The sequence below is a fragment of the Haemorhous mexicanus genome, chromosome 1 (genome assembly GCF_027477595.1).
Source record: "Haemorhous mexicanus isolate bHaeMex1 chromosome 1, bHaeMex1.pri, whole genome shotgun sequence".
In the NCBI taxonomy this organism is placed as follows: Eukaryota; Metazoa; Chordata; class Aves; order Passeriformes; family Fringillidae; genus Haemorhous; species Haemorhous mexicanus.
The window spans coordinates 158,972,711-158,995,108 of record NC_082341.1 but is presented as its reverse complement, the minus strand read 5'-3'; the positions used below and the strand labels follow the sequence as shown (position 1 = coordinate 158,995,108).

General features: G+C 62.3%; 1 protein-coding gene across 1 annotated transcript; it reads right to left on the bottom strand.

The window, feature by feature from the left end:
• Positions 1-10,632: 10,632 nt before the first annotated feature.
• On the bottom strand, positions 10,633-20,509 carry LOC132339061 (epiplakin-like). Its single transcript, XM_059869107.1, has 2 exons — positions 20,430-20,509; positions 10,633-14,741 (listed from the first exon to the last, which is right to left on the bottom strand). The coding sequence occupies exon 2, from the start codon at positions 14,696-14,698 to the stop codon at positions 11,114-11,116; it is 3,585 nt and encodes a 1,194-aa protein (XP_059725090.1). The 5' UTR covers positions 14,699-14,741; positions 20,430-20,509; the 3' UTR covers positions 10,633-11,113.
• Positions 20,510-22,398: the final 1,889 nt, after the last annotated feature.

The window sequence follows — 22,398 nt, the reverse complement described above, 5'->3', positions numbered from 1 at the left end:
TCCCTGAGGGCATTCCCTGGGGGCATTCCCTGGGAGCATTCCCTGAGGAGCATTCCCTGGGAGCATTCCCTGAGGGCATTCCCTGAGGAGCATTCCCTGGGAGCATTCCCTGAGGAGCATTCCCTGAGGACCATTCCCTGGGAGCATTCCCTGGAGGCATTCCCTGAGGAGCATTCCCTGAGGAGCATTCCCTGAGGAGCATTCCCTGAGGAGCATTCCCTGGTAGCATTCCCTGAGGAGCATTCCCTGAGGAGCATTCCCTGGGAGCATTCCCAGGGATTTCCTGACCCCTGGCCCCTCTCCCAGGGCTGCTGCAGCTCCTGGTGGGGCACAGCCGGTGCTGTGGGAGGCTGGAGCCTGATCCCAGAGTGTCCATGCCAATGAGATTGAGATGGGATAATGGGATAATAATGGGATAATGGGATAATAATGGGATAATTGGATGGGGTGGGATGGGATACATGGGATGGGATGGGATAATGGGATAGGGTGGGGTGGGATGGGTGGGATTGATGGGATGGGATGGGATGGGATGGGATAATGGGATGGGGTGGGTGGGATAGGATGGGATGGGATTGATGGGATGGGATAATGGGATAATGGGATAATGGGATAATGGGATGGGGGGGTGGAATGGGATGGGATCGATGGGATGGGATGGGATTGATGGAATGGGATGGGATAGGATAATGGGATAATGGGATGGGATGGGGTGGGATGGGATGGGATAGATGGGATGGGATGGGGTGGGATGGGATAACGGGCTGGGGTGGGTTGGGATGGGATGGGATCCATGGTTTGGGATGGGATGGGATTGATGGGATGGGATGGGATGGGATGGGGTGGGATAATGGGATGGGATGGGATCCATTGTTTGGGATGGGATGGGATCGATGGGATGGGATCGATGGGATGGGATGGGATAATGGGATGGGGTGGGCTGGGCTGGGATGGGATGGGATGGGATCGATGGGATGGGATGGGATAATGGGCTGGGATGGGATGGGATGGGATCGATGGGATGGGATGGGATAATGGGCTGGGGTGGGATGGGATGGGATGGGATCCATGGTTTGGGATGGGATGGGATCCATGGTTTGGGATGGGATGGGATCGATGGGATGGGATGGGATAATGGGCTGGGGTGGGCTGGGATGGGATGGGATCCATTGTTTGGGATGGGATGGGATCCATGGTTTGGGATGGGATGGGATAATGGGGTGGGCTGGGCTGGGATGGGATCCATGGTTTGGGATGGGATGGGATCCATGGTTTGGGATGGGATGGGATAATGGGGTGGGCTGGGCTGGGATGGGATCCATGGTTTGGGATGGGATGGGATCCATGGTTTGGGATGGGATGGGATCCATGGGCTGGGGTGGGCTGGGCTGGGATGGGCAGTTCTGGGGAGGCTAGGAGGGGACAATCCCTGCCACCCTTTTGGCAGAACCTCTCCCACCCGTGGAGGATGAGCAGGAAGGACACCGAGAGCCCGGCCTGAGGACTCTGGGCTGCAGGACCCTCTCTTGGCTGTCACACAGGGAGGAGTCTGGGCTGTCACATCCCAGGAATTCCTGTCCCAACAACCTTTAACACCCTCCTGAGCTTTGGTTAAGAGGAAGACGTGGAACCAGTTCAGTGGAAAACCGGACAAAGGTTCCTCATAACCTGGTCTGGTTCGTTCCTTTTTATCTTCCAGCTCAAACCTCTCCTGGAGAGAGGTGTCACAGACAGAGCTGCTGGCAGCTGTGACCTCTGGAGCCCGGGAAAAGGTGCTGGAGACCCCCAGGGCTCCACTGCCGAACCCTCTCTTTGTGCTGCTGGGACAAACCAGGACAATCTGCACCCCCAGGAGAGCCCAGCGGCAGCAGCCAAGCCAAAAAGGAAACTTTTGTTCCCCTGGCTGGAAGGGGAGCTGGAAGGGAGCACGTGGGCTCTCAGAGCCAGACGAATTGAATATTTATCAGCAGCTCTGTCAATAAACAGCAGGGGAGCTGAGGGCTGGCCCAGGTGACATTGAGGCTGCAGGAAGTCACGGCGCCACCAGCAGCAGCCCGAATGCACAGTCATGCCCTGCAGCGTGGCAGTCCCAGCTGTGGGTTTCTCTGGGTCTGGACTGAAGGTGCTTGAGACAGGAATTCATGTTCAGACTCAGGTGTTTATCATTTCCTATCAGTAAAACAGTCTCACTGCTGTCAGTTGGGCAGCCTTGCATTAGAAGGCACAAAATGGCCAACAATTCTTGCTACAGGGTGTTTTAAGGCTAAACTATCTCATTAAGAGCTGACACCTGGATTATTTTCCCTTTTAACCCCATAACTGATCCCACAGAACTGCAATGGGGACTTTTCTGCCCAGTTACAAAACACCACCCAAACCCAAGGAAAAGGAGGAAGAAGAAGGTGAAGAAGAAACCCAGGACAACACCCTGTGCTCTCCATCTCCTTCCATCCACAACTCACTAAAAACCCCAAACCCTCAATTTCTCACCCAGTGACACACCCACACTGCTCTCTATAATCTATTGCACACTTTTGTGGGTTCCAGTCTGTCTGGAAGTCTGGGAAACTTTCTCCAGGAGTGAGGGTCAGAGTCCGAGCTGTCCTGGGGTCAGGGCACCCCAGAGCAGACACAGAAATATTCCCTGTGTGCCCTGGGTTTGCACACACAGCCCCTGTTCAGCAGCTGTGCCACGGACCCACGGCGTGGGGGTGAGCGGGAGGGAGAGGCTGGGAGGGCTCAGCAGCCCCAGGAGGGTGTGGGCTCAGGGGAGTGGGACCCTGGCTGTTCTCCTGCCCCTGGAGGCAATTCCAGAGGGGCAGGGGGTGCCAGGCACGGCTCTGTGTGCCCCAGCCGTGCCAAAACCCCTCGGGTGTGGAGCAGGGGCAGAGGCAGAGCTGGGGGAGGAGGGCAGGGGTGCCAGGCACAGGGCTCTGTGTGCCCCAGCCGTGCCAAAACCCCTCGGGTGTGGAGCAGGGGCAGAGGCAGAGCTGGGGGAGGAGGGCAGGGGTGCCAGGCACAGGGCTCTGTGTGCCCCAGCAGTGCCAAAACCCCTCGGGTGTGGAGCAGGGGCAGAGGCAGAGCTGGGGGAGGAGGGCAGAGCAGGAGCAGCTGTGGCAGGACAGATGTGCCGGGAGATAAATCCACCCAGGGCAGCCTTATCAGGGACCAGCAGGGCCAGGAGAGGATCTGCTCCGGCTGATGGAGGGGTTGGCACGTGAGAAAACAGGCTGGACACCTGGGGACGTTGGGGGCTGCTGGAAAAGGAGGGCAGGGCTGGCCTGGGAGCGCCCTGGTGGCCCTGGGAGCACCCTGGTGGCCCCAGGAGTGCCCTGCTGGCCCTGGGAGTGCCCTGGTGGCCCTGGGAGCACCCTGGTGGCCCTGGGAGTGCCCTGGTGGCTCTAGGAGTGCCCTGGTGGCCCCAGGAGTGCCCTGCTGGCCCTGGGAGTGCCCTGGTGGCCCCGGGAGCACCCTGGTGGCTCTGGGAGTGCCCTGCTGGCCCTGGGAGCACCCTGGTGGCCCCAGGAGTGCCCTGGTGGCCCCAGGAGTGCCCTGGTGGCCCTGGGAGCACCCTGGTGGCCCTGAGAGTGCCCTGGTGGCCCCAGGAGTGCCCTGGTGGCCCCAGGAGTGCCCTGCTGGCCCTGGGAGTGCCCTGGTGGCCCCAAGAGTGCCCTGGTGGCCCCAGGAGTGCCCTGGTGGCCCCAGGAGTGCCCTGCCAGCCCCAGGAGTGCCATGGTGGCCCCAGGAGTGCCCTGCCAGCCCCTTGGCTGTGTCGGGGTGGGCTGTGGGCTCCAGGCTGGCACCCACGCTCAGTGCAGAGGTGTGTGGCCCCCGTGGGTGCCTGGAGAGGAACTTCCCACAAGAGGATGCGGTGACAGGTGACAAGGTGGGACAGTTTTGGGCTGAAAGAGTGGATTTAGATCGGGTATCAGACAGAATTCTTCCCTTGGAGGGTGGGCAGGCCCTGGCAGAGGTAACTCGGAGCACCTGTGGCTGTCCCTGGATCCCTGGCAGTGCCCGAGGCCAGGCTGGACGGGGCTTGGAGCACCCCGGGCTACAGGAAGGTGTCCCTGCCCCGCAGGGGGTGGAGCAGGAGGAGCTTTAATGTCCCTTCCCACCAAACCCTTCCACGGGTCCGGGATTCTGTGATCGTTCCGCGGGAGGAGCCGCGGTGGGCACTCCCTCTGCTGTCCCGCCGCGCCCGTGGGCACGTTTCGGGATTTGCTGCTTTCCCTTCCTTTCCCAGCAGCTCCCGTCCCGTCCTGGAGCTTCTCCCACCCGTGTCCCACCGAGCTGCGGCGTTCCCGGTGGGGTGCCACATTCCCGCAGGGATGGGGATCCTGGGGTGCCTCATTCCCGCAGGGATGGGGATCCTGGGGTGCCTCATTCCCGCAGGGATGGGGATCCTGGGGTGCCACATTCCCGCAGGGATGGGGATCCTGGGGTGCCTCATTCCCGCAGGGATGGGGATCACTGGGTGCCTCATTCCCGCAGGGATGGGGATCACTGCAGTGCCACATTCCCGCAGGGATGGGGATCCTGGGGTGCCACATTCCCGCAGGGATGGGGATCACTGCAGTGCCACATTCCCGCAGGGATGGGGATCCTGGGGTGCCACATTCCCGCAGGGATGGGGATCACTGCAGTGCCACATTCCCGCAGGGATGGGGATCCCGGGGTGCCACATTCCCGCAGGGATGGGGATCCCGGGGTGCCACATTCCCGCAGGGATGGGGACCCTGGGGTGCCACATTCCCGCAGGGATGGGGACCCTGGGGTGCCACATTCCCGCAGGGATGGGGATCCTGGGGTGCCTCATTCCCGCAGGGATGGGGATCACTGCAGTGCCACATTCCCGCAGGGATGGGGATCCTGGGGTGCCACATTCCCGCAGGGATGGGGATCCCGGGGTGTCACATTCCCGCAGGGATGGGGATCCTGGGGTGCCTCATTCCCGCAGGGATGGGGATCACTGCAGTGCCACATTCCCGCAGGGATGGGGATCCTGGGGTGCCACATTCCCGCAGGGATGGGGATCACTGCAGTGCCTCATTCCCGCAGGGATGGGGATCCTGGGGTGCCTCATTCCCGCAGGGATGGGGATCACTGAGGTGCCACATTCCCGCAGGGATGGGGATTAATGGGGTGCCACATTCCCGCAGGGATGGGGATCCTGGGGTGCCTCATTCCCGCAGGGATGGGGATCCTGGGGTGCCACATTCCCGCAGGGATGGGGATCCTGGGGTGCCACATTCCCGCAGGGATGGGGATCCTGGGGTGCCACATTCCCGCAGGGATGGGGATCCCGGGGTGCCACATTCCCGCAGGGATGGGGATCCTGGGGTGCCTCATTCCCGCAGGGATGGGGATCACTGCAGTGCCACATTCCCGCAGGGATGGGGATCCTGGGGTGCCACATTCCCGCAGGGATGGGGATCACTGCAGTGCCTCATTCCCGCAGGGATGGGGATCCTGGGGTGCCTCATTCCCGCAGGGATGGGGATCCTGGGGTGCCACATTCCCGCAGGGATGGGGATCCTGGGGTGCCACATTCCCGCAGGGATGGGGATCCTGGGGTGCCTCATTCCCGCAGGGATGGGGATCCTGGGGTGCCTCATTCCCGCAGGGATGGGGATCCCGGGGTGCCACATTCCCGCAGGGATGGGGATCCCGGGGTGCCTCATTCCCGCAGGGATGGGGATCCTGGGGTGCCTCATTCCCGCAGGGATGGGGATCACTGCAGTGCCACATTCCCGCAGGGATGGGGATCCCGGGGTGCCTCATTCCCGCAGGGATGGGGATTAATGGGGTGCCACATTCCCGCAGGGATGGGGATCCTGGGGTGCCTCATTCCCGCAGGGATGGGGATCCTGGGGTGCCACATTCCCGCAGGGATGGGGATCCTGGGGTGCCACATTCCCGCAGGGATGGGGATCACTGCAGTGCCACATTCCCGCAGGGATGGGGATCCTGGGGTGCCTCATTCCCACAGGGATGGGGATCCCGGGGTGCCACATTCCCGCAGGGATGGGGATCCCTGAGGTGCCACATTCCCGCAGGGATGGGGATCCTGGGGTGCCACATTCCCGCAGGGATGGGGATCCCGGGGTGCCACATTCCCGCAGGGATGGGGATCCCGGGGTGCCACATTCCCGTAGGGATGGGGATCCCGGGGTGCCTCATTCCCGCAGGGATGGGGATCCTGGGGTGCCACATTCCCGCAGGGATGGGGATCCCGGGGTGCCACATTCCCGCAGGGATGGGGATCCCGGGGTGCCACATTCCCGCAGGGATGGGGCTGGATGCGGTGCCACATTCCCGCAGGGATGGGGATCCCGGGGTGCCTCATTCCCGCAGGGATGGGGATCCTGGGGTGCCACATTCCCGCAGGGATGGGGATCCCGGGGTGCCACATTCCCGCAGGGATGGGGCTCTCTGCCCACCCTTCCTGTGCCCCCGGAGCGTTCGGAGCCGCTCCGATCCCTCCCGTTACGCAAGGAGCTCTTAAGGATGCAAATGCGTTCCGCTCTCGGCTCGCACAGCCTCCGCTTTTCTCTCAGCTCCCGAAACCTCCTGTTTTCTTTCAGCCGCTTTTTTTGGAAAGCCGCGCTTCCTGAGGGAGCACAGCCCGCGCTCCCGGAGCCTCCGGAGCCCTGCCAGCCTCGGGTGGCGCCGAGGCCCCCGAGTCCTGTCCCCGCTGTCACCCCTGTCACCTCTGTCACCCCTCGGAGGGTGGAGCTGGGGCTCCTGTCCCCGCTGTCACCCCTGTCACCCCTCAGAGGGGTGAGCCATCCGGAGCCCTGCTAGCCCCGGGCTGCAGTGGCACCGGGTCCCTGCAGACCCCTCCCCGCCCTGGCTGCCAGCCCCCCGTGCCCATCCCGCAGCCCCCGGTGTGTCCCGGTGCTGGCGGTGCCCGGTCAGTGCCGGGAGCGGTGACACGGTGGCTGCAGTGCCACCGACACAAGGGCTGCAGTGCCACCCTCGGACTGGTGACATGGCAGCTGCAGTGCCACCGTCTGGGCCACCCTCGGGGCAGCGACACTGGGGCCATAGTGTCACCATCTGTGCCACCCTCGGGGCAGCGACACGGGGGCTGCAGTGTCACCATCTGTGCCACCCTTGGAGCAGCGACACGGGGGTCACAGTGTCACCATCTGTGCCACCCTTGGAGCAGCGACACGGGGGTCACAGTGTCACCATCTGTGCCACCCTTGGGGCAGTGACACGGGGGCCATAGTGTCACAATCTGTGCCACCCTTGGAGCAGCTAGACGGGGGCTGCAGTGTCACCATCTGTGCCACCCTCGGGGCAGCGACACGGGGGCTGCAGTGCCACAGTCTGTGCCACCCTCGGGGCAGCGACACGGGGGCTGCAGTGTCACCATCTGTGCCACCCTTGGAGCAGCGACACGGGGGCTGCAGTGTCACCATCTGTGCCACCCTTGGAGCAGCGACACGGGGGCTGCAGTGTCACCATCTGTGCCACCCTTGGAGTGGTAACACGACTGCTGCAGTGCCACCCTTGGAGTGGTGACACAGGGGCCGCAGTGCCACCCTCAGGCCAGTGGCACGAGGACCGCAGTGTCACCATCTGTGCCATCCTCAGAGCAGTGACAGCAGGGCTGCAGTGCCACCCTCAGAGCAGTGACAGCAGGGCTGCAGTGCCACCGTCTGTGCCACCCCCAGAGTGGTGACACAGGGGCTGCAGTGCCACCCTCAGGGCAGTGACACGGGGGCTGCAGTGCCACCATCTGCGCCACCCTGTGTGCCTCATCGTTCCTGGGCTTCTCTGAGGCCTCACAAGATGGGATAACGGGATGGGACAGTGGGATTGGATGGCATGGGACAGTGGGATGGGACAGTGGGATGGGATAATGGGGTGGGATAATGGGGTGGGACAATGGGATTGGATGGCATGGGACAGTGGGATGGGATAATGGGGTGGGACAGTGGGATTGGATGGCATGGGACAGTGGGATGGGACAGTGGGATTGGATGGCATGGGACAGTGGGATGGGACAGTGGGATTGGATAATGGGATGGGATAATGGGATGGGACAATGGGATGGGACAATGAGATTGGATGGCATGGGACAGTGGGATGGGATAATGGGGTGGGACAATGAGATTGGATGGCATGGGACAGTGGGATGGGACAGTGGGATGGGACAGTGGGATGGGACAGTGGGATGTGACAGTGGGATGGGATAATGGGGTGGGATAATGGGGTGGGACAATGGGATTGGATGAGCTGGGACAATGGGATGGGACAACAAGCACCTCAGGATATCTCATCCTTTTCCCGGCTCCCTTCCTAGGAGTCCCCAATGCCCTCATTCCCTCTGGAGCAGCCCCCCATGCCCGGTGTGCAGGGTCCCCGTGCCCATGGAGCCACCTGTGGGTGCCCCCGGCCACCTCTCACTGCCACGGGGCTCATAGCCCTGGCACCAGTGTCCCTCCCCTGCAGTGCTCATGTGCCAGGGGCTCCAGCAGCGCAGAGACCCCTGTGACATCATCCTGCACCCCAGGGACCCCTGTGTCCCCATCCTGCAGCCCAGGGACCCCCCTGTGCCCCATCCTGCACTCCAGGGACCCCCCCTGTGCCCCTATCCTGCACCCCAGGGACCCCTGTGCCCCCATCCTGCAGCCCAGGGACCCACATGCCCCCATCCTGCACCCCAGGGACCCCCATGGCCCTGTCCTGCACCCCAAGGACCCCTGTGACACCATCCTGCACCCCAGGGACCCCCCTGTGACCCCATCCTACACCCCAGGGACCCCTGTGACCCCATCCTGCTCCCCAGGGACCCCCACGGCCCTGTCCTGCACCCCAGGGACCCCTGTGGCCCCACCCTGCACTCCAGGGACCCCCCTGTGCCCCCATCCTGCACCCCAGGGACCCCTGTGCCCCCACCCTGCACCCCAGGGACCCCTGTGCCCCATCCTGCACCCCAGGGACCCCCCTGTGACTCCATCCTGCACCCCAGGGCCCCCCATGAGCCCTGTCCTAAAGCTCAGAGATGCCTGTGGCCCTGTCCTAAAGCTCAGAGACCCCCCCTGTGACCCCATCCTACACCCCAGGGACCCCCCTGTGACACCACCCTGCACCCCAGGGACCCCCCTGTGCCCCATCCTGCACCCCAGGGACCCCTGTGCCCCATCCTGCACCCCAGGGATCCCCACGGCCCTGTCCTGCACCCCAGGGACCCCTGTGCCCCATCCTGCACCCCAGGGACCCCCCTGTGCCCCGTCCTGCACCCCAGGGACCCCTGTGCCCCATCCTGCACCCCAGGGACCCCCTGTGCCCCCATCCTGCACCCCAGGGACCCCTGTGCCCCCATCCTGCACCCCAGGGACCCCTGTGCCCCATCCTGCACCCCAGGGATCCCCACGGCCCTGTCCGGCACCCCAGGGACCCCCCTGTGCCCCCATCCTGCACTCCAGGGACACCTGTGCCCCATCCTGCACCCTAGGGACCCCCTGTGACTCCATCCTGCACTCCAGGGACACCTGTGCCCCATCCTGCACCCCAGGGACCCCTGTGCCCCCATCCTGCACTCCAGGGACACCTGTGCCCCATCCTGCACCCTAGGGACCCCCTGTGACTCCATCCTGCACCCCAGGGACCCCCACGGCCCTGTCCTGCACCCCAGGGACCCCTGTGCCCCATCCTGCAGCCCAGGGACCCCCCTGTGCCCCATCCTGCACCACAGGGACCCCTGTGCCCCCACCCTGCACCCCAGGGACCCCTGTGCCCCGTCCTGCACCCCAGGGACCCCTGTGCCCCCACCCTGCACCCCAGGGACCCCCTGTGCCCCATCCTGCACCCCAGGGACCCCTGTGCCCCCATCCTGCACCCCAGGGACCCCTGTGCCCCCATCCTGCACCCCAGGGCCCCCCATGAGCCCTGTCCTAAAGCTCAGAGACCCCTGTTGCCCTGTCCTAAAGCTCAGAGACCCCCCCTGTGACCCCATCCTGCACCCCAGGGACCCCTGTGCCCCCATCCTGCACCCCAGGGACCCCCTGTGACCCCATCCTGTACCCCAGGGACCCCTGTGGCTCTGTCCTACAGCCCAGGGACCCCCATGAGCCCTGCCCTAAAGCTCAGAGACCCCCCCGTGCCCCATCCTGCAGCCGAGCTGAGGCACAGGTCAGCTCTCCACGTCCCCAGCCCCACACGCGGCCCCTGCCCGGCCGGGCTGGGCTCCCAGCTGTCCTAACAGGAGCTGGCTGTCCCTCTGTGGCTCTCCTGCTGCCCACAGCCCCCACCCTGGGGTCTCTGGCTGCCCCCCTCAGGGCTCTGTCCTCGGCCAGTGCGGCCCCAAGGCTCCCGGACACCCCCCGAGGGTGCGGTGTGAAGCAATCTCCTGTCCCAGTTCCTCTCAGGTGTGCCACCCTCTCCCTTCCCCTCCCCCTTTCCCCTCTCCGAAGTGCTGTCCATCAAGCTCCACACTCCAGCAAGGGCCTTGTGTGATTGGCAGAGTTCAACAGATGCTTCTCACACCTGGGGTCATTGGCCTGTCCAGGTGCCATTGTCCCCTGAGACCCTCCCCCTCCCACCTGGTTGGTGGCTCACCTGTCCTCTCCCTCCCCCCTCCCTGTGGGTTTAAAAGTCACGGAGACCATGCGGTCAGGATTCTGTTGGAGCTGTTACCGAGATCCAGAGCTCTGTCACCCTGGAATAAACTCTGGATTTAACCCTCCGGTGGAATCTGCTCTCTTTCCTCTTCACCATCACCTGAACCCTTTCCACCAGAGGTAAACTGAGTGTCTGCCATGCCTGGACTCACTCCCAGTGCCCAACTGCAGCCTCCAGCCAGCCAAAGGTGTCTCTGAGGTGAAACACCACAGGTGCCACCTTTGGTCCAGAGCAGGGGCCGGACGAGCCCAGGCACGCTCCACCCGGCAATATTGGGATTTTACTCCGATACCCCGAGCCCCTCGGGGAAAGCTCTGCCGGGCGAAAGAAATCAGCGCAGCCAGGGGTGAGAGAGCAGGAGTTTACCCGAGCCCAGCCGGCCCCACACGCGGGTTTGTCACCGCGGGGACACGCGGAGGGGCGTCAGGAGCAAAGTCCCAGGGCGCCCCGGGACCCCGCCGTGCCGGGGTGGCGCTCAGTGGTGCCGGGGGCGGCTCTTCTCCAGCCGGGGGCCGGTGGTGATGGTGGTGGTGACGGTGATTCGGTTCACCGTCAGCCCTCCCGAGGGGTAGGTGTCGAGACACGCCTCCCGCTTGTACTCGGAGACCTGCTTGGAGGAGAGGAGCTCCCACACGGACACCCTGCGCTCCTGGGACGGGTCGAAGGTGATGTAGGAGCCCTCGGAGCGCAGCAGATCCATGGTGTGCGCGGGGAGGGCCCTCAAGTGCTGCTGCAGGCTGTCGCTGGCCAGGCTGCTGGTGGCGCTGAGCAGCTCCTGGATGGGCAGCGTCCCCCCGCGGTACAGCTCCAGCAGCTCCTGCCGCTTCTCCTCGGGGATGTAATTAGAGAAGAGCAGGTCCCACAGGGAGGTCTGTCTGCCCTGCAACTCCCCCACTGACACCTCGGCTCTGGTGGCCTTCAGGGTCTCCTCCCAGGCTCCATTCCCATCCACGGGGCTGGGTTCAGCCTCTGTGGCCACCGGCTCTGCCCCGGGACCACCCACAGGTGCCGCTGGCTCTGCTGGCTCTGCTGGTTCTCCTGATGCTCTCCTGGTGACAATGGTGGTGACAACGGTCTTCACCTGCTCCAGGGACAGCTCACCTGCCTCGTAGAGCTCCAGCAGCTCCTTCCTGTTCTCCTCGGGGATGTAGTGAGAGTGCAGCAGGTCCCACAGCGAGACCTCGTGGCCCTGGAACTCTGCAGCCTCCACGTGGACCATGGTGGTTTTTAGGGTTGTTTTCCAAGATTCCTCTTTGTGGGGGTGGTCACCCTCTTCTCCTGCTGCTGTCACGGCGTCCTTGCTGGAACTCTTGACTGAAATTTGGAATTTCCTGCCTGCAGATTCTGTTTTCTTGATGAGAGTGGTGACAACAAGCATTAACTTCTCCAAGGCCAGCGTCCCCCCGCGGTACAGCTCCAGCAGCTCCTGCCGCTTCTCCTCGGGGATGTAATCAGAGAAGAGCAGGTCCCACAGGGAGGTCTGTCTGCCCTGCAACTGCCCCACTGACACCTCGGCTCTGGTGGCCTTCAGGGTCTTCTCCCAGGCTCCATTCCCATCCACGGGGCTGGGTTCAGCCTCTGTGGCCACCGGCTCTGCCCCGGGACCACCCACAGGTGCCGCTGGCTCTGCTGGCTCTGCTGGCTCTCCTGCTGCTCTCCTGGTGACAATGGTGGTGACAACGGTCTTCACCTGCTCCAGGGACAGCTCACCTGCCTCGTAGAGCTCCAGCAGCTCCTTCCTGTTCTCCTCGGGGATGTAGTGGGAGTGCAGCAGGTCCCACAGCGAGACCTCGTGGCCCTGGAACTCCGCAGCCTCCACGTGGACCATGGTGGTTTTTAGGGTTGTTTTCCAAGGTTCCTCTTTGGGGGGGTGGTCACCCTCCTCTCCTGCAGCTGTCATGGGGTCCTTGCTGGAACTCTTGACTGAAATTTGGAATTTCCTGCCTGCAGATTCTGTTTTCTTGATGAGACTGGTGACAACAAGCATTAACTTCTCCAAGGCCAGCGTCCCCCCACGGTACAGCTCCAGCAGCTCCTGCCGCTTCTCCTCGGGGATGTAATCAGAGAAGAGCAGGTCCCACAGGGAGGTCTGTCTGCCCTGCAACTCCCCCACTGACACCTCAGCTCTGGTGGCCTTCAGGGTCTTCTCCCAGGCTCCATCCCCATCCAGGGGGCTAGGTTCAACCTCTGTGGCCACCGGCTCTGCCCCGGGACCACCCACAGGTGCCGCTGGCTCTGCTGGCTCTGCTGGTTCTCCTGCTGCTCTCCTGGTGACAATGGTGGTGACAACGGTCTTCACCTGCTCCAGGGACAGCTCACCTGCCTCGTAGAGCTCCAGCAGCTCCTTCCTGTTCTCCTCGGGGATGTAGTGGGAGTGCAGCAGGTCCCACAGCGAGACCTCGTGGCCCTGGAACTCCGCAGCCTCCACGTGGACCATGGTGGTTTTTAGGGTTGTTTTCCAGGGTTCCTCTTTGGGGGGGTGGTCACCCTCCTCTCCTGCAGCTGTCACGGAGTCCTTGCTGGAACTCTTGACTGTAATGTGCAATTTCCTGCCTGCGGATTCTTTTTTCCTAATCAGAGTGCTGACAACAGTTGTCATCTGCTCCAGAGTTAACAATCTTTCGCGGTACAGCTCCAGCAGCTCCTGCCGCTTCTCCTCGGGGATGTAGTCGGAGAAGATCAGGTCCCACAGGGACACCTGCTGTCCCTGCAGCTCCCCAGCCGGCACAGTGATGGTGGTGGACCTCAGGGCCTCATCCAGGCGTGCTGAGCAATCCTCTCCACCCTCCCCAGCCGCTGCCACTGCCCTGCGTGGGCCCCTGGCCTTCGCCACCCGCGCGGCGTCTGCGGCCTCCGTTCGGTTCACGATGGTGGTGACCACGGCGGCCACCTGCTCCGTGGTCAGTATCCCTGCCCTGTACAGCTCCAGCAGCTCCTGCCGCTTGCCCTGAGGGACGTATCTGGAGAAGAGCAGGTCCAGCACAGAAACGTTTTGCCCCCGGAACTCCCCGGCAGCGACACGGACCGTTGCGGACTTTAGGGACTTCCTCAGCTGTTGCTCCTGGCCCTGTGTGTCCTGAGCTGGGGGTGACGCCCTCGCCTCGTTGTCGGGCTTGGCTGTGGAGGAGCCCAGAGCCCCATTGTCCCTTTCTGCCCCCGTGATGGTGGCAGTGAGGATGTCGATCATCTCTGCAATGGTCACTGCCCCCGCCTTGTATTTCCTCAGCAGCTCCTCTCTCTGGTGCTCAGGGACGTAGCGGGAGAAGAGGAGCTCCCAGACGGTGACGCTCTGGCCCTGGAAGAGCCCCACAGCCAGCGAGGTGCGGGCGGTCTGCAGGGCTTTGCGGGCATCCTCGCTCAGCTGGTAGAGCACGGAGCCCTTGTCCATCAGCTGCAGCATGAGCAGCCCCGTGTCCGGGTCGGGCACGCAGCGGCGCAGCAGCTGCAGGTAGGTCAGGTTCTCGTGGGTGTTGGGGTCGAAGCAAGTCCTCGTTTGATTCTCGGGGTCAGAGAGGATCTGCCTCATCTCCTGGTCGAAGTAGCCACGCTTGTAGGCCACCTCCACGGGGACGCGGTGGCCGTGCACGGGGTCGATGATGCCGCCCGTGGCGATCTGGGCCTGCAGCAGGCGGACGGCGTGATCCCTGACGATCAGCTCCTGCCTCATGGCCTGGAACAGGGAGATCCTGCGGCCCGTGAAGGGCTCCTTGTAGCCCGTCACGGCTCCCTCAGCCGACAGCAGCTTCTCGTAGAAGTCGTGGCCGACGAGGCCCCGAGCCAGCGCCTCCCTCACCGAGAGCCGCGCGGCGCTGGCGGGGTCCGTGAGCAGCCCCGAGGCCGCCTGCGCCTCCAGCAGCACCAGCGCCGTGCCCGGGCTCAGCAGCCCCCTCACCATGGCCTCGTAGATGCTCAGCTTCTTCTTCTTGGCCTGGATGAAGACTCCGGCGATGAAGCTGCCGCTGCCGCCCCCGCCCGTCTCTTTGTGCTCACCTGGGCACAGGTGAGAGCTCGCTGGGCTGCTCTGCTCGTTGTTCTGGGAGCATCCACTCATCTTCCTCATCGTCTCGGGGAGGAATCCTGCTCCTGCGGGGCACTGGGCGTGTCTGAGGAGGGAGTGAGACACCAACCTTAAGGAATTTAGAGATCTTAGAGGAGCTAAGATTTTAGTTAGAGATAAGCTTTATTGCAGTTAATTAAAATAAACGGGTCAGCCTTGATGAAGTTAGGAGTAGTTAACTGATAATTGATTTCTTTTCAGTGCAATGTTTGGTGAGCTGGGTTTGCAATGAAGAATATGGAAACTGATAAATGGATTTTGGGAACATCAGACAATTGTGGGGCTCCTCTGCTCTGAACCCAGCTGAAGGCAGGAACGGGAGTTCTACCAAGGGCTCATTTGTCAGATTTGCATTGAGAAGGCAGAAAGGTCAGAACGAGGAAGACTTCATTTACTTCCTCATTTTGGGACCCCTCCCCATGACAGGGACCACCGACCCATTTCCAGGAACAAACTGCGCATGCTTAATGGCTTTTGAACTAATTACCATGCTTAATGGCTTTTGACCTAATTACCATACGGAGGAATGGGATGTGCCAAAGTCATGAATATGCATTTGTATTTTGGGTATTCAATACCTGTATAGATACAAGGGCTCTGTGATCACCTGTAAATTGGGTGTGTGTTTGGGAGCCATCCCACAATAAACACACACTTTATAACTCTAAACTGTCAGAGAGTTTTTGTCCATCACAGTTGGATATCTGTACTAGATCAATATCCATATTGGGAATGGGATGTGCCAGAGTCATGAATATGCATTTGTATTTTGGGTATTCAATACCTGTATAGATAAAGAGCTCTGTGATCACCTGTAAATTGGGTGTGTGTTTGGGAGCTATCCCACAATAAACACACACTTTGTAACTCTAAACTGTCAGGTTTTGGATATCGGTAATAAATCAATATCCATCTTGGGAATGGGATGTGCCAGAGTTATCAATATGCATTTGTATTTTGAATATTCAATACCTGTATAGATAAAGGGCTCTGTGATCACCTGTAAATTGGGTGTGTGTTTGGGAGCCATCCCACAATAAACACACACTTTGTAACTCTGAACTGTCAGGGAGTTTTTGTCCCTCACAGTTGGATATCTATACTAGATCAATACCCATATTTTTGTAATAAACCAGGAGGAGCAGACAGAGCCCCTGGTAATTCCCAAATCCCTGCGTGGTTTTCACAGAGGGGTCCCCACAGCCGAGAGGGGCTCTTGGGGAATGCGAGGGTCCCTCTGACTTTGCTGGGGATCCCCAGATTTCCTCTGTCGCCCGCCCCAAATTTGAACCCCTGACCACGTTGGGGACCAGCAGCGTTTATTGGGGGGGTCCCTGTGGGTGGGGAGGGGCTTGGGGGAGATTTTGGGGTCCCTAGGAGGACCAGAGGGACCCTTGGGGGATGCAGGGGTCCCTTTGGCTTTGCTGGGACCCCCAAATTCATGTCACCCCCTCTCCAAATTGGAACATGGGAGCACAGCCAGGACCAGCAGCCAGGAAGTGTTCATTGGGTGGGGGGTCCCTGCCCGGGGTTTATTGGGGTGGAGAGCAGCTTGGGGGAGATTTTGGGGTCCCCAGGAGGACCAGAGGGGTAATGTGGGGGTCTCTCTGGCTTTTCTGGGACCCCCAAATTCACGTGGCCCCCTCCCCAAATTGGGACACGGGAGCACAGCTGGGACCAGAGCATTTACTGAGGCAGCTCTGGGGGGGCTCGGGGTGGGGGAAGCCTCTCGCTGGAGGTGACCACAGGAGCCCAGGGAGAAGCCAGGAGGGGCATCAGGGCCTTTGCTGCTCCCTCCGAGCAGTCCTGGGGCCGGGGTGCAGCTGGGGAGGGCAGAGAGCTGTGAGGGCACAGCTTGGTGACAGACACAAACGTTTCACACAGAGAATCGTCATCTCAGCAGCAGCAGGGACCCCCGCAGCCCCCAGGGACCCCCGCAGCCCCCCAGGGACCCCCGCAGCTCCCAGGGACCCCCGCAGCCCCCCAGGGACCCCCGCAGCCCCCAGGGACCCTCTGCAGCCCCCAGGGACCCCCGCAGCCCCCAGGGACCCCCGCAGCCCCCAGGGACCCCCCTGCTCCCGCAGAGCCTCAAGCCCGTGGCCTCAGCCCCTGTCCTCTCCTGTTCCTGGGGGACACAACCAGCACTTGCTTTTGGGCTGGGGCCAGCACGGGACAGGAGCTCACCTCGGGTTTCCTGTTTTCCTGTCTCTGGACTGCATTAGTGACTCTGAACTCTCTGAACTCCACCTAAAGTGTCAGCAAGCTCTCCTCACAGCTCAGTCACACTAAACAATCCTTTTCCAGCCCCAGAACCAAGGACACCATCACAGCCTCAGGCCCAAAAAGTGCCAACAAAAGCGAATTGAGGAGAGCAAACTGGGAGGATGACTGCTAACCTGTAATTGGGGCTGTAATTGGACAATTAGACCCAATATGCAAACGAACCAAGACTTGTAAAAGTGTGAAAAGGCATGACCCACCGTCCATCTGGGGTGTAGCCACGGCTGGACTCTTGTACTGCCCAAGGTGTGTCCTTTGAAGGCCCTTTAATAAATACCTGCTTTATTTAACTCAGCCCAGCCTCTGCTGCAGGCATCGCTCCCTCCCTGCTCCCTGGGCTGCCCTGGGACAGCCAGATGTCACGGGGGTCTCTTCCCAAGCTCAGGTCGTGCCAAGAGCCAGCAGGGGCCTCCTGACCTGATGCCACAGCCCCAGAGAGGTGCTGGCTGGTGCTCCCAGTAATTTTCTGCCCTGGCTGGCCCCGTGCTGGTCACAGGCTGGCCATGGCCCTGGTGGGACACAGGGGACAGCCCGGCTGTCTGTGTGGATGCTCCTGGGGGCTGTGTGATCCCACGGGGCACGGGAATGGTCTTAGGGATGGATGAGGGGCCGTTCAGACCCAGGGGCAGCAGCAGGAGCTGAGGGAGAGCTTTCTCCTGCCTCTGGGACCTCTGGGTCTCTGCTTGTTCTGAGGCCACTGGGCGGGCAGAGACCCCAGACCCCGTCCTGTCACCCTCCTGTCCTGCAGAGCTGGGCTCTGTGTTGTTTAACGAAGCAATCGCAGATGCATCATGGAATCCCAGGGTAATCCGGGTGGGAAGAGGCCTTCAAACCGGTCTGGTTCCAGCCCCCGCCACAGGCAGGGATGCCACCCACTCCCAGCATGTCTCACGTTGTCACCTGGTCCCCTTGGGGAGCCCTGTAAACAAACTCTCAGCATCTCCAGCGCCGCGCGGCAGCGATGAGGCCACAGCCTTGTAAAGACGGCAGAATCGAAACCCAAAGGATCTCTTGGGGAACACCCATGTCCCGTAAACTCTGCTGACTGACACTAATGACACGTTTGACTCGTTATCAGGGTCACAGCTCAAGTCTCTGGCTGTTTACCGAGCACTGGGGAAGTCTCTGAGTCACTGCTTTTGATGCACTGAAGTCTTGGCTTGATGCTGGGGCGGACGCACCGCGATGGGGCTGACATTCACCCCAGCAGCCCCAGCCCAGCCCCTGCTCTCCGGGACCCTGCCCGTGGCTCTGTGCCACTGCTCTCCATCCCTGCCCGGCTCCGAGGGTGCAGGGGGAGGTGACGGGCCGGCTGTGCCCCCTGTCGGGGTGGCACTGCCCACCGGAGCGCCGTGTCACACCCTGGAGCCGGCGACACCTTTGTAGGACACGGCTGTCGTGTGAACACCCTGCACCGCCAGCCCGTTTCCCAACCGCAGCCTGTCATTAGACAGCTGTCATTAGCAGCTCTCTAATTAGCCTCGCCGGGCCGGGGTGGGCTGCACACGCAGCTCCCGGGGCTGGCTCGGCCAGGAGGCTCCGGTGGAAGCGGATTTCCAGCGGGAGCCAGCCGGGGTGGCCCCACAGCAAGGGGGTCCCCAGCCCTGCCCGCTCCCCGGGGAGGGGAATCACAGCAATGCCCCCAGTCCCAGTACCGGGGAGGGGAATCACACCAGTGTCCCCAGTCCAGTCCAGTACCGGGGAGGGGAATCACAGCAGTGCCCCCAGTCCAGTACCGGGGAGGGGAATCACACCAGTGCCCCCAGCCCAGCCCAGTACCGGGGAGGGGAATCACACCAGTGTCCCCAGTCCCAGTACTGGGGAGGGGAATCACACCAGTGCCCCCAGTCCAGCCCAGTACCGGGGAGGGGAATCACACCAGTGTCCCCAGTCCCAGTACGGGGGAGGGGAATCACACCAGTGTCCCCAGTCCCAGTACCGGGGAGGGAAATCACACCAGTGCCCCCAGTCCAGCCCAGTACCGGGGAGGGGAATCACACCAGTGCCCCCAGTCCAGTCCAGTACCGGGGAGGGAAATCACACCAGTGCCCCCAGTCCAGTACCGGGGAGGGGAATCACACCAGTGTCCCCAGTCCCAGTACTGGGGAGGGGAATCACAGCAGTGCCCCCAGCCCAGTACCCGGGGAGGGGAAATCACACCAGTGCCCCCAGTCCAGCCCAGTACCGGGGAGGGAAATCACAGCAGTGCCCCCAGTCCAGCCCAGTACCGGGGAGGGAAATCACACCAGTGCCCCCAGTCCAGCCCAGTACCGGGGAGGGAAATCACAGCAGTGCCCCCAGTCCAGTACCGGGGAGGGGAATCACACCAGTGTCCCCAGTCCCAGTACTGGGGAGGGGAATCACAGCAGTGCCCCCAGTCCAGCCCAGTACCGGGGAGGGAAATCACAGCAGTGCCCCCAGTCCAGCCCAGTACCGGGGAGGGAAATCACAGCAGTGCCCCCAGTCCAGCCCAGTACCGGGGAGGGAAATCACACCAGTGCCCCCAGTCCCAGTACTGGGGAGGGGAATCACATCAGTGCCCCCAGTCCAGCCCAGTACCGGGGAGGGGAATCACAGCAGTGTCCCCAGCCCAGTACCGGGGAGGGGAATCACACCAGTGTCCCCAGTCCAGTACCGGGGAGGGAAATCACACCAGTGCCCCCAGTCCAGTACTGGGGAGGGAAATCACACCAGTGCCCCCAGTCCAGTACTGGGGAGGGAAATCACAGCAGTGCCCCCAGCCCAGTACCGGGGAGGGAAATCACAGCGGTGCCCCCAGTCCAGCCCAGTACCGGGGAGGGGAATCACACCAGTGCCCCCAGCCCAGCACAGCCCCGAGGTGGGAAAGCACACCAGTGCCCCCAGTACAGCCCTGCCAGCAGCCTCCTCTCCAGGCTCCTGGCCAAGCCCCACCGCTCCAGCCCTGGATCCCAGCGATTCCCACCGCTCCAGCCCTGGATCCCAGCGATTCCCACCGCTCCAGCCCTGGATCCCAGCGATTCCCACTGCTCCAGCCCTGGACCCCAGAGATTCCCACCGCTCCAGCCCTGGATCCCAGCGATTCCCACTGCCCCAACGCCTGGATCCAGCGATTCCCACTGCTCCAGCCCTGGATCCCAGCGATTCCCACCGCTCCAGCCCTGGATCCCAGCGATTCCCACCGCTCCAGCCGCAGCCCCGGGCTCCGGCGGGTCCCGCCGCTCCGGCTGTTTCCCTCCCGCAGCCCAGCTCGGCCGGAGCACTGGCGACACAAAACACCTCACGCAGAGCAGCAGCTCCAGCCGGCCCTGGTGCTCTCGGTCACTTTGTCCCTTCCCAAAAAGGACCAAGATCTGCCCGGAGATCTCCCGCTCACCGATCCCGGGAGTTTCAGCAGCGGGAGGTTGGGATCGGGGTGAGGTGCCCGCTTCCCGGGCAGGTGGCCTCGGTGACGCCCAGGTGGGCTCTGTCCTACCTCCTGGCCGTGTACCCAGAGCGGCTGGATCGCCGGCAGGCTCCGATCCTCCTCCTCCTTCCTCCTCCTCCTCCTCCTCCTTCTCCCGCGAACTCCCAGCCAGGTGAGCAGAGGCGGCAGGTGCCCAATTTAAATCCCGCCCTCCCCCGCCCCTGGGGACGGCAGGGAGGCCCTGCCCTGCGCTGGCACACGGGAGCAGAGCTGGAACACGGGCTGGACTGGCCACGCAGCCCCCGGAGCTGTTCTCAGTGCCGGCTTTAGCAGGAGCTGCTGTCACAGCGAGCGTTCCAACGCCACACGGGCCGCCTGCAGGGCCAGATGGAACGCCCTGCCAAGCCCTCTCTCCACAAATAAACCAATATCCTTTTACAATTGTCGTGGTCAGCCTCGGAGAGCACATCCCAGCTGTTTGAGTCATCACAGCAAAACCTTACACTTCTGTATGCAAAATAAAGGGGAGTAGCTGTACTTTGGAGGATCGCCTTCTCACAGCCAGTCATGAGCTGTGAATGTAAGGCAAAAATCCACTGTTAAGGAACCAAGGATTGCTAATTCTTGGGGTTCAGATGCCGCTCTGGGAAGTTCTTTGGCCCAAAGGTTCCAATTCAATCCAGGATTGCTCCCATTGTCACTTCATCTGCCGACCGCTCTCGTGGCTGCTGCTTGGCTCTGAGCACAGCCCTGCTGCCCTGAGCCTGCCTTTGGCAGCTTTCCCAAAACCCGGGTTTATAGATTCCCACCGACAGGGCCGGGCTGGCAGAGCAGGGACAGCGCTGGCCATGGCTGGGTGACAGAGGGGACAGTGCTGGCCCTGGCTGGGTGACAGAGGGGACAGAGCTGGCCATGGCTGGGCTGGCAGAGCAGGGACAGTGCTGGCCCTGGCTGGGTGACAGAGGGGACAGTGCTGGCCATGGCTGGGTGACAGAGGGGACAGTGCTGGCCATGGCTGGCAGAGCAGGGACAGTGCTGGCCATGGCTGGGTGACAGAGCAGGGACAGTGCTGGCCATGGCTGGGTGACAGAGCAGGGACAGCGCTGGCCATGGCTGGGTGACAGAGGGGACAGTGCTGGCCATGGCTGGGTGACAGAGGGGACAGTGCTGGCCGTGGGTGTGCGTGGGGACGTTTAGTGACAGTGTCTGTGCTCCTGCCTACCTGCACAGGTGTCTGTGCCTCGGTGTGTGACTGCCCCTGTGGGCTCCATTGATTCCATGTGCCTGGAACAGGGTCCTGTGTGTCACTGGGTGTGACTGTGTGACCCTGTCTGCGACTGTGTGACCCTGTGTGTGACCCTGTGTGTGACCGTGTGTGTGATCGTGTGACCCTGTGTGTGACAGTGTGACCCTGTGTGTGACCGTGTGACTCTGTGTGTGACCCTGTGTGTGACCATGTGTGTGACCCTGTGGGTGACTCTGTGTGTGACCCTGTGTGTGTCTGTGGCTCTGGTGTGACTCTGTGCAGGTCCCTGGTGTGACAGTGTGACCCTGTGTGTGACCCTGTGTCTGACTGTGTGACCCTGTGTGTGACCCTGTGTGTGACCCAGTGCGTGACTATGGCTCTGCTGTGACTCTGTGTGTCACTGTGTGCGACTGTGTGACCCTGTGTGTGACTGTGTGACCCTGTGTGTGACGGTGTGTGACTGTGGCTTTGCTGTGACCCTGTGTGTGACTGTGTGACCCTGTGTGTGACCCTGTGACCCTGTGTGTGACTGTGTGACTGTCTGTGTGACCCTGTGTGTGACTGTGTGACCCTGTGTGTGACCGTGTGTGTGACCCCGTGTGTGACCCTCTGTGTGACTGTGGCTCTGCTGTGACTCTCCGTGCAGGTGACTCTCCTGTGACACTGGACAGCGCGTGCACGAGCCGTGGGTGGCTCCTGCTGCGTGGGGACACAGGTGACAGGCGGAGAGGTGCCCACACCTGGGTGTGACCGTGTGACCCTGTGTGTGACCGTGTGACTCTGTGTGTGACC